The sequence below is a fragment of the Nanorana parkeri genome, unplaced genomic scaffold (assembly GCF_000935625.1).
Source record: "Nanorana parkeri isolate BGI_ZX_2015 unplaced genomic scaffold, ASM93562v1 scaffold123, whole genome shotgun sequence".
Classification (NCBI taxonomy): Eukaryota; Metazoa; Chordata; class Amphibia; order Anura; family Dicroglossidae; genus Nanorana; species Nanorana parkeri.
This window is the reverse complement of record NW_017306391.1, coordinates 1556069-1567874: the sequence shown is the minus strand read 5'-3', so window position 1 is coordinate 1567874 and position 11806 is coordinate 1556069. Positions and strand designations below refer to the sequence as shown.

The following is an 11806-nucleotide window of genomic DNA, read 5'->3' as shown; positions in this document are numbered from 1 at the left end:
GGCACTGGATGCATGACCTAAGAGCCTTCACAATAACAGTTTCTGTATGAGTTCCTCTAGCAGATATTCGGCTCAACCCAAAGCAAATAATTTTAAATAGACACAAGTAGGTTGAATTTTATGCCTTGATCAAGTAATGATTCTTATATAGGCCTTGTTGTTTGAACCTTTGCTTTTAAACAGAAGGGAGGTGTGTACAGCAAACTTTCAGCCAGCTTCCAAGCACGTTTTTGAAGCCTTTGAAGGGTGCTTTAAAACATAACTCTAGTCATGAATTTAATAAAAGGTGTTCCAGCCAATGTTTTAAAAAAAACAAAACACGCAGCTCTGGCTGCAAGGCTCAGCTCTTCTCTGGTGCTGTCCCCTGCAGTAATTCCATTCCTCTACTAGGGGTCCTAGGTCTAAGGCCCCGTTCACATTGAGCGATTTAACGCACGGTAATGCCCGCGATATCGCGGCAATTAACCGCGCGATATCGCTCTCCAATGCTTCTCAATGGGGCAAAGGGTCCTGCTGTCGCGGGTCGTGTGTCGCTACAGCAGGACCCTTTTTGGAGCGGATTTAGCCGCGATTCAAGCTTGCTCAATGCAAGCATTTGCACGAACCGCTCAATGTCAACGGGGCCTAAGGGTTTAATAATGCTCAAAATACACAAAACAATCTTTTACATGCCTGTTATTAATTATAAATCCAAGACTCTGCAGGTCATCTTCACCAAATGCTAACATTTCAATTATTTTCTAAATACTTGTTAAGGGCCAATAAATCGGTCAGTTAAAGCAAGGGGACGGTATGACAGCCATGCATCCATCAATTTCAGATGGAGAGGTCTGCAATGGCAACCCGTGTGTTTCCCACAAGACATGTTTCCTGTAAATGCCTGCAGTTGCCTCTGTTATACTTCATTATCCTTACTTATGGCCCCCAGAAAACTCTTGTGATCCCAGGAACACACTGAAAAGATGCCTCATCTAGCCTGACTTGGATCTCTTCCCCTCAAACCAATGAGGGGGACAACAGAAGCAGCAAGAGGATGTTCCCTAAGCAACTTCAAATAAGCATAATTTTAAATCTGGCCATTAATGTATTTTCTAATCTACTGAAGGTCAACTGTATGAAAAACTGATATTCCTATGGAGACCTCATTGCTGAAATGGCCTTTTAGCACTCTTTTTATGGTGAGTACTGGTGAGTGAATGGAGCGGTGAGGAACAGCACAAGTTAAACCTCTAATGATGGTCACTACCTAGAACAAGCAGGGCTGGTGCTAGACTATTTTGCGCCCTAGGCAAGACAAGTTACTTGCACCGCCCTCCCGCGGCACAACCCCCAATCCCCCCTTGCGCAGTTCCATTCTCCTGCGGGTTAGCTTCTGCCGGCAACAGGTGGATGTAATTTAATTTGAAATAGCCAATAGCAGACCGGCTATTGAAACCCCACCCACTGAGCAGACCTAACCTAAGAGAGAAAGTTGTCTCTCAGTTACGCTCCTCTGCTCAGTGGACAGGTGCAATAGCCAGCCTGCAATTGGCTTTTGCAATTTGAAATATATGGGGGGCACCGTGGGGGGTGAATGGTCAAGGCTGCGCCCTTGGTAGCAGTGCGCCCTAGGCATCAGTGTGCCCTAGGTGGCTGCCTAGTTTGCCTAGTAGCAGCACCGGCCCTGAGAACAAGTATGCATATCAGACACCTGGTATTCTCAGAGACAGGTCAGCAGTGGCAACAGTAGCGTCCGCAGGCATGGTGTCAGCAAGAGTGACGGCCGGGTGACACCCCTCGATTTATCATCACGCGTAGGCGATGACATCAAGCTTACCTGCCAGCAGCCATTTAGGTGGTAAGACGCAGGCAAAGAGAGGACGTTCACCCAGCGGGATAAGGTCCATGACTGAGTGCCCAATTTTTCAGAGCGGGTGACACCAAAATGACTGTCAGTCATTTTGTTATCACTGTGATAACACAGCGCTAAATATGATGCGCTGTGTTATCACTTGCACATCATATTTTATCAATTCATAGCAGCTTTAGGACCAATATTCTAACTTTTTAGCCCTATCTTTCCAAGAGCGCAGATTCTCTTATTTTAATTCTGTTATCACTACCTCCGACGGTGTCACCCAGGCAGGCCGCACCCCCCTTGTAACGCCACTGAATGGCAGTCTCCATTATACTCTCAGTACAGGTTTCTTTTAAATTACAAAATTATTTGTGTAGCACTAAAATATTTTATATCACTTTTAAGCAAAGTAGAGTTTTCTTTTTATGAAGTAACTTGAAACATCTCGGTGGGTATAGTGTCAGGATATTTTAAGGCAATAGTAGCATACTACCCCTTCTATGTTTGGGGGAACACAGGATGATAAAAGATGGAATGGCCTTGCTGTCTTGGTATCTAATGTACATCTGCAACTGGGTGATCATCTAAACTTGTGCAGGTCAGATTTTCAACACATGCAAGGCAAACCCTTAATTATAGCAAATAAGTAACCAGCAAAAATCAGATATCAATCTTAAGGGTCATGTGTTATCTCACTGTCAAACTGGAATGCTCAGTAGGGGAGTATATTGCACTTTTAAACTGAACACATTTCACATGACTACCGTATTATCAGCTCTACTAAACATTTGTGTTTATGCATCTCTAAAAAACACTCTTAATGAAACCAGTGCTCAAACATTCACATGGAAATGCAAAGTGCACAGTCTATTTTCCCTAACTTGTATTTATCCTATTTGTTTGAACCAAGTCATAATTCTGTGTCCAAACCCTTTGGAAGCTGGTAAGCTCTAACAACAATCTTGAAAAAGGACATGCTTACACAAATTGGGACCCTTTGCTAGCAGCCCAATATAATTTTCTGGGTAAACGTAACGTTACCACAATCAGGGGGTTATTCATTAAAGGGTTACTAAACCCTCACGTTGTTTTGCATATATCTACTGCTAGCAAGCAGTAGATATATGCAAAAAGTAAAAAAAAGCGGTTTAAACTTACCTGTATCTTCGCCGCGCGTTCCTGCCCGAAAATCTGAAAATTCTCGGGCGGCCGCAAAGATGCAAGGTAAGTCTATGGACGCGTGCACCCGCATGCAGACACAGTGGGACGGGAAGTGCCAGCAAGGACAGAGGAGTCAGCGCTGGATCGGAGACCCGCAGCAGCGCTGGAGACAAGGCTCAAAACGACAGGAAAGAATTAAGAGACATCATTTAGGAAAGTGCTTTAATTATCATTGGGGGAGGGAAAAAATGTTTTGCCTTTAATGTCACTTGAAGGAGCCGAAGGATCCAGCCATAGCTTCGGCCATATATACCGGGCTTGAAAAATCCACTTGTCCTCTCGTCTGTGACGAGAGGACGGCAGGGCCGGACGAGTAGCTTACCTGCAGGCCGTTGTAATTACACGGCCGGCCAGGAGCTTTACATTCAAGCGATTGGGCGTCTCTAGAGACGCCTGATCGCTTGTATAGGAGCAGCTGTCACTGCTGTGCCGGTCCCAAGTTCGGCGGTGCCCGATGCGGCCATGACCGGCACGGCTGCTCTGTGACAGATCAAAAGGGAGATCGGTACACGATCTTCCTCTGATCTCCTCTCCGGTCCCCGAATGCAGAAAGTAATGTATACTACATCACTTTCTGCATTCAGTGTCACTTTCCAGCTACAGAAGCTGATGAAGCAGATATTTGCTTCATCAGCATCTCTGGGGGTCCCTAGGTGACATTAGGGGTCTTGGAGACCCCTGATGTCTCCATAAAGAGGACCTGTCATGTAATTTGGCTATCACATAGGGCAGGGCTCAAAATTTCAAGTACTAAGTTACTAGCCAGGCATTAATAGTTACTCGCCACAAGTTGTCCCACTAACCCCTACCCTGCCCCGGCCTTAACTCCCGTCAGGTCAGCGGTGTGATGCACAGTAGAGACCTGCGGTGTGATACACAGTACAGAGATCTGCGGTGTGATGCACAGTACAGAGATCTGCGGTGTGATGCACAGTACAGAGACCTGCGGTGTGATGCACAGTACAGAGACCTGCGGTGTGATGCACAGTACAGAGACCTGCGGTGTGATGCACAGTACAGAGACCTGCAGTGTGATGCACAGTACAGAGACCTGTGGTGTGATGCACAGTACAGAGACCCAGTGGCGTAACCAGAGTAACCGGCGCCCCGGGGCAGGACAAACCCCCCCCCTATCCCCCCGTGATATGTGGGGGTATACATGTACAATGAGAGCATGCTGGGACATATCGTAATTGAACTACAAGTTCCAGCATGCCCTCATTGTCCCTGTACGCCCGCCAAATATGACCCAGGGAATAGTAACAAGGTGATTGGCAGGCTCCTGTCCTCCTTCTAGTGGAGCCCGGGTCCCTGTAGGGAAGGAGCCTGCCAATCAACTGGTTATCATGGCAAGTGGGCCGTGACATTTTTTTAACTTTTTAATCACCTTTTTATTTAAATGTAATAATTTTTTAACTTTTTATTTAACAATTTTTTTTCACTTAACTCTATCGCTATCACACAGGAGCTACCAATCCCCTGTGTGATAGCATTTGGAGGTGACAGATTCTCTTTATTGAACCTGTCACCTCCAATACAGGAGTTCTAGCACAGCACTGTGCTAGAACTTCTGTGACAGGTGAGGGGGGGAAGATGGCTCTCCCCTCTCACTGGTTATCACGGAGCGGCAGGGTTAACCCTGTCGCTCTGCTTCCTGCATCCGCGGCCGGTGAGGAGACAGACTCAGCGACCGGCCAGAGGACGGAAAGCCCGGATCCCGGAGCAGCGAGGAGAGAGGTAAGTGAAGGGGGGGTGTCAGGGGGAGGAGGACGGCTCTGTAGCGGCATTGACCGAGGAGGAGAGAGAACTGACACAGCTATCGCCGCTGCTGATCAATTTTTTAAAATGTTATTTATTTAACAATTTTTTTTTCACTTAACTCTATCGCTATCACACAGGAGCAATCTTATAGATTACCCTCGTAGTCTTAGAGTAAATTATGTAAACAAATATATGAAACAATTTCAAATGAGTACAATTATAGAATGACTAATTGGAATAATTTGACATTTTTCCCGATACAGACTAGTCTTTGTTACTTAGCAGTCTGTAGTATACATTGCCTGTGTAGCAGAATATGATATGATTTCCTCACATATAAAGAGGATGTGGTCAACAGCTGTTTATGATGATCGCTCTCCTTGTTATGTCTGCTTAGGATGGCATGCTACACTGCTGCTCATACGTTTTATCTGATTATACAGTGTGTACCCCATACAATAGTCTCAAATGCAGATCCAGGCCTGCTTGTAGAAAGGTTAAGATTCTTCCCATAGAGTATTTCTGGGGTGAAATCTTTCCTAGCACCAGGCAAAGTAAGCCTTGCATGTGCGATAGACCTTGCAGGAGTTAAAGTTCCTAGATTGTTTGTTTTTTAGTTCTTTAATTTTCATAATATAGAATGTGTGTTCAGAGGGTCATAGTTACATCTTAAATATAGAAGATTGTACAGAAAAAAAGTTTTCTTTTACATGCAATAGTTAATAAAACCATCCCTTAAAAGGTACTGTACTGATCCAATGGAGTCACCAAAGCATCCACTGCTTCCACCAGAGGATCTTATAGACAAACCTGTCCATTTGTTGTTATACCTGGAGGCCAGGAGGTCCACATCCGGCATCCCCCACTTGTGACATGTAGGACGACTCCCCTAATTACAGTTGTTGCTGGCTGAAGTCTGCCTGTCGATTTTCTATGTCTGGCATGTGAAAGGCAGACATGGCTGGAATATGTGTATCAAGAATGTTGATTGGGAGACGAGATTCCTCTGGCGACCAAGTCTCCTGCAGCCCCAAGGTGTCTAGAAATCCTACCCAGCCCCTGCAGTACCTAAGAGTAATCGTCTGTAGGTTTGGGAAATTTAGGGGTTCATGGTGTGCGGCTTAACCTGGCCCTTGGCTTTGGTCTGGCCTTGAAGCTTGAAGTCTGGGAGTAATTAAAGGAAGGCCTTAGAGGGGGCTGGAAGAGTCTTCCCACTTAGGCTTCTTCTGCTGGGGCAAACAAGTACTTTTACCCCTAGTGGTATCCTTTATGAGGGTGTCCAAAGAAGCAACAAAGAGGCCTTCAATATCAAAAGGCATATGAAGCAAATGTTTTTTTACACTGCTGTTCTGCAGACCAACATTTCAGTCTTAGAGATCTTTTCATATTTAAAAACAGGAGATGCATTCAGGAAATAAGACGGATAATGTTGACTAACCTATCTACACAATAGTGTAAGGTTAATGGATAATCTCGAAGCACTATTTAAACATAGGGTCAGTAAGAATAGTAGCTTGACATAAGTTTAGTTAATTTCCCTTAGGTTTGACAGACATCACAGCTATAGCAGGTTGCAAAGTAGGGCCTGCTAGAGAAAACAATGAATTGGAAAGGGTTTTCACACATTTGTCAATTAAATCCTTAAACAATAGTGCATCCTCAACAGGTATAGTCAGTGTTTTATTAAGGCAGAATATCACTGGATCCACAGTAGTAACGGCCCACTTCTTGATAAAGGCCTCCTTAAAAGGATATTTGTCTCTAAAATGTTTGGGAGGGGTGAATTGTTTATCAGAAGTTTTCCATTCTCCTTAAGACCACCTTCAAGTAACAAGTGTACCTGAAAGGTTTGATAGTCCTTAGGCCTCTCAGGGATCCCAGACGTGTAACAATACCAGTAGAGGCTACAAGCTGTTGGAGAATGCAGCAGCAGAGATGTCCCTCTAGTGCTGCTCGCCCGAGATCCTGCACATACACACAGTCAGCTGCTGAGATGTCACTGTGTGCGTGCGGGGACTTCCGATTACAGGCTGATGGCTATGATTAGGATAGTACAAGATTCTCTGTAGTGGCTGGGAAAGCTGCTAATGTCAGAGCCAAGAGGAAGAAGCTGCAGGCTTTCAGAACATTTAACAATTCCAGGAAAAAAAATATAAATAAGCCTGCTAACTATGGTTTAATGACAGTGTCTTTTTAAGAACATGAATGCGTCTCGCTATAGAAAACTGCCACGTTATAATGTGAGATAGGTACATGTGCCAATAACAGTTACAATACAAATACTTACTGGTTCCCTTTTTTATTTACACATAAAATACATAGAAAGTATTGCTAGCCTCTTGCTAAATATTCACATTATTATACTTCCAAAGTTTCACTGCATGGCCTACAATGAAGAAGCCAATGTAATTTGTCTCTGAAGAATTTTCCCATTTTCTAAATGGCTATAAAACTCTAAGGGACAGAAGTCCATCTGCTTCTCAAACCATTTGGCAACACTTAGAAGCTGCTGTTCACGAAAAGCTTGCCCTATGAATTGGAGACCCAGTGGTAGTCCTCTACTGGAATGGCCTGCTGGAACGGTTATAGCAGGAATACCTTGAGAAAGGAACAAACAACAAAAACATTATACATCATAAAAGTGTGTATTACAATCATTTTGGATAAAACAAATATGCTTCTGTTGTATAATCTTAAAATTGGCACTGAAAAAGGTATCTGCAAGTAGCTTTCTTATGCTATAAAATGTTGCTTTGGAGCCCCACTGACTCTAAGCACACACTGAATAATGGCCTCAACCTCTCCAACCTGAAACTTCTTCCCCATCTCTCCCTGCTGTCCACAAGCCAATAACAGCGCACCTTTTGGATAGAGAGCACCCAGGAATTGGACAAAGAGCACAGCATAACAGAATCAAATTTGGCAGAATCCTCCAACAATCTTAGTGCATTCCAGGCATACAATAGGTCATTAGATTATCTTAGAAAATGGTAGCCAGAAATTTGTAGGAAAGTACTGAACCACACTTCTTACATGCACTGACTTTTAAATATGTATTTGTGTGGAAAAATACACCTTAAGCATATTCAGAAACCATGTTTAAATGTTCCTGTTTGTTAATCATTTAGTTAATAAGGCAAGCGCCAAAGAGCATTCTTTCTATGGTACTTGTAAATACAACTCACCAGCCATGTTCGCACATTGTGTGAAGACATCTTCCTGTGCACTTCGAGTTCTGTTGTCCTCCTGGACGAAGTCCAGGTAAGGAGCGGCATCCCCTAATGTAGTTGGGGTAAGTAAGACATCCACACCAGTTTGAAAAACCTTTCCAAAGTCATCTGCTATTAGACGTCGCACTTTCTGAGCCTTCAGAAAATACTTTTCATAGTTTCTGAAAAGAAACAGACAAGTCAAAGAAATACAATTGGCATCCAAAGTGACCACATCACAGAACCCTAACCAAAAATCAGAAAACAAGATTTTCTGAATAAAAATAATTTTGCAGCCCCAATGACTGAAACAATCAATAAATTGTGGAAGATTTCGAACAATTAGGAGCCAGCCATCCTCCTCAGCATGTCATAGCTGTCAGTTGGTGGGACAGATACAGACACGGCATACCATCCAGCTATTTCCAAAGATCATGTAGAAGGACACACATACACACACACAACAGTGTAGAAGCTCAGATAATCTGTATTTGAGCAGTCTGTTAACCAAGTGCTGGCGGAAACAACAACAACAGAAACTGACCAATGTAAATTTTATGATATAATAAGGAATATACTAAAACACTTCAATGAAAGTATGGAACTTGATACTGCTTATCATTATTACAAAATTCAATGAGCAGTCTAATTTTAGATTAATAACATTATGTAACAATGGTGACTTCATACATTGGAGACCTGCTTTATTTGTTCCCACAGGAAATACATCTGATAATTACCTAGTGCCCTCACTAATTCTTCCTTCGCTGTTCCAGGAAGTGAGATCTTTGGTTAATATCATTAGGGAATAGAAGGTTCAGTGGTTTATTAGAAAGGCACAAAGCCATTAACAGCAAAGCATTCAGGTATGTTTTTGTAATTGTTGTTAACAAGTGGATTTTCTTCTTCATCCCCCTGAAGTATGTCAGTATATATGTATACATTTAAATACATATCTGCTAATTTTGTAGTTTATTCTTCTTGGTTTTGAAAAACCTGATGTTTGGACTGTGATACACAGAATGTTTGCACTATAAATGGAATAGATAGCATAGGCAAATATCTAAGCTGGATAATAAGTTTATCAACTGGACAGAAAATGACCACAGATTTTCCTTTGTGAGGGCACAGGAACAACTCACAGGCTGCACATAGTCAGAAAGATCAATTTTTATTGTACAGAAGTGGTTCGATAACCCACTGCCGCCATACAGTATACGTCTTAAGGACTCTGCTGGAAAAACTCAGTCCAAAGTTCCCTGGTTGTCCGACTAGGGCTCCAACTAAATGATCATTTTCATAATTGATTAGTTGATCGATCATTTTTGCGATTAATCGGATAAAAAAAAATTAAATACCATCCTTAATTTAAAATAAAATACACAGATGCAGCGTTACAAACAAAGTTTACTTCAGAATAAAACTGCATGCACAATTTTTCACAATCTCACTACACTGGAATGCACGGCATTGTGGTACTCTGTGGTCTAGTGCAAGCGATCACACTGTGGGTCGGTGGCACGTTTGAAGTGCCATTGAAATGAATGGCACTGCAACGCACCTCCTGCAGCAGAATTTGTCAGGCCAAAACTGAAAATGACTTTTTTCCCACCTTTTATAAAAAGATTTTCTTAATAATTGTATTGTAAGCACATGGCGCTTGAATCGCTTCAGCCAGGGAATGACAGCTGCCAGTGGCAAGATCTCCGACCTACCATGGTAACCTAGTCTTTATCTAATATTACAAAGTGCGAGGAATGGGGCTCCTATTACAAACTACATATGGTGTTATTCTATGCTGGCTGGTCAGAACTGGCTATTGTTTTGGGAAATATCTTGAAGCTGGGGTTCCAAAAGGTACAAGAAGCTATGGGGTAATTCAACCCTGCAGCAAACAAGCACATCTGAAAGAGCACATTTGGATACTAAGCATTAAACCTCATATAGCCGGAATTTATTATGTTCTATAATATTTATAACAAACTCGGTATAAGTGTTATACTGGGGTCAAACAACTAGCTACAGAGAAAGAAATTGAGTCTGTGAGAAATAGTATAAGATAAGATAAGCTTTCTTTCATAACATGTTGAAAAGGGCACCAGCGGGCTGCAATCATACAGTGAAAATAAATAAGTTGGTAGGCTAACTTGTTAGCCGTCATTTGTGGGAGGGATTCGCGCGCCTACGTCATATAAAAGAGGGCAGGCCATCGGCGTAGGGACGTGCGGTTCTCGACTGAACCACGTAGTGACCTTCTTCTTTAGCATCCGGCCGAGGTTTGCGTCACTTCCGGGTTAGACTCGTGTCACTTCCGGTGCGCCGTCAGTAGGATTAAGTACCGAGGGCTCGCGCTGTCGGTTCTTCCAGCAAACCGCTTCTTCTATTTTCAAAACCCCCCTCCGTTTTCTGCCTTTTGATTTTCACATCTCTCAGTAGGAGCGGAGGAGCGTTACAGGCACAAGATCACGAGCAGTGAATTATCCTACACAGGCTTGTGGGCTGCAGCAGGTACTTGTTGGGGCTATAGGGGGGCACTGTTCATTCGTGCTGCATAACAAACAATCGACATGTCTACCCTGCACTTTCTCGTCAGCTGCAGCACTGACATACATTGGGGAAACCATGCATACATAAACGGGGCTAGCATTTTTGGAGCAGTCGGCAGATATCATGTCACTCCAGAGTCACTTTTTTCAGTCAGTCAAACTATTGAAAGCACGCTCACAATTCCTCAACAGCAGGGGACTAGCAAGCATACGGCGACACAGGCAAATGACAGGGATGCCGGCATGCATCATGTCGCGTATAGGCACTGCGAGTAGGTAGATAGCAAAGGCTCCAGAGGGGGTGGGGGTAGGCGCTGCGACGCACGTCATAAACGTGCGTGGCGCATACTTGGGGGACAAGGGGGAGTAGGGAGTCACCATGGGGCCAACACGACACCACGAGGGCAGCACCATGGTACATCTGCAAATATCAGCTTCAGCTCGCGTCAGCGGCGCAGAGCATGCGTACGGCCTCGTCTATATATATATTGTTGCTTCAACCTCAGCACGTCGGGTTGCATGACACGGACACGTTCAGCACACTTCATTATCCAGTAAGACATTTCGGTAGAGCAAGCACACGGGGTAGGGCATGCACACGGCCCGCTCCTATCAAATCTTAGAGCATGATTTCGGTTCTCGTGAACTTTCGGGGTTTTTCATGCTAACCCATCATAGTGCATACAGTATGGATTGTGCCGACATAAGGATATATATTTTCTGACAATCTATTTTTCGGAGGTGATGAGAGTCATAATTACTAGGCAGTTCCTCATACCTCACTCATACGTCATACTCTTCGTCATCTACACACTGACGTTAGTTTTATCCATAAAATCGGGTAGACTGGTGATTCCACAATACCCTTAGGACCCACAGCAGTTAGGTCACGGCAAGGCATGACGCAAGTGTTAACAACGTTATTTCATTTTGCCCTAAAAAGATTTTCGTTTTTATTCGGTTTCAGTAATTTCTACGTGTCGGGATTATGTTTTACAGTACATGTCGTCAGCCATGTCTCATGTGTCAGAGAGTGAGGAGATGGCGTTTCTACCATCAACTCCACCCAGAGGTTCGGAGCAAGGGAGCAGCAGTCCATCAGGGCATGGACTATTCCTAAACTTATCATTGAACTGCGGAAAAAAAATATTCCCTTTTCAGCCTCCGCAAGGAAGGCCGAATTGTTCAAGTTATTATTTCCCCCAGCAGCGGCGAGTGGTAGCTCAGGACAG

General features: G+C 43.7%; 1 protein-coding gene across 2 annotated transcripts in view; it reads right to left on the bottom strand.

Annotated features, from left to right (window-relative positions):
* Positions 1 to 7104: 7104 nt before the first annotated feature.
* The window catches only part of QRSL1 (glutaminyl-tRNA synthase (glutamine-hydrolyzing)-like 1), a 30771-nt gene continuing 26069 nt past the window's right edge, over positions 7105 to 11806 (bottom strand). For both annotated transcript variants that reach the window (XM_018553527.1, XM_018553526.1), the window contains exons 10-11: positions 8005 to 8210; positions 7105 to 7417 (exon numbers count right to left, since the gene is read on the bottom strand). In XM_018553527.1, the coding sequence (XP_018409029.1) occupies positions 7206 to 7417; positions 8005 to 8210 (418 nt within the window). In that variant the 3' untranslated portion in view covers positions 7105 to 7205. The remainder of the gene's footprint in view (positions 7418 to 8004; positions 8211 to 11806) is intronic.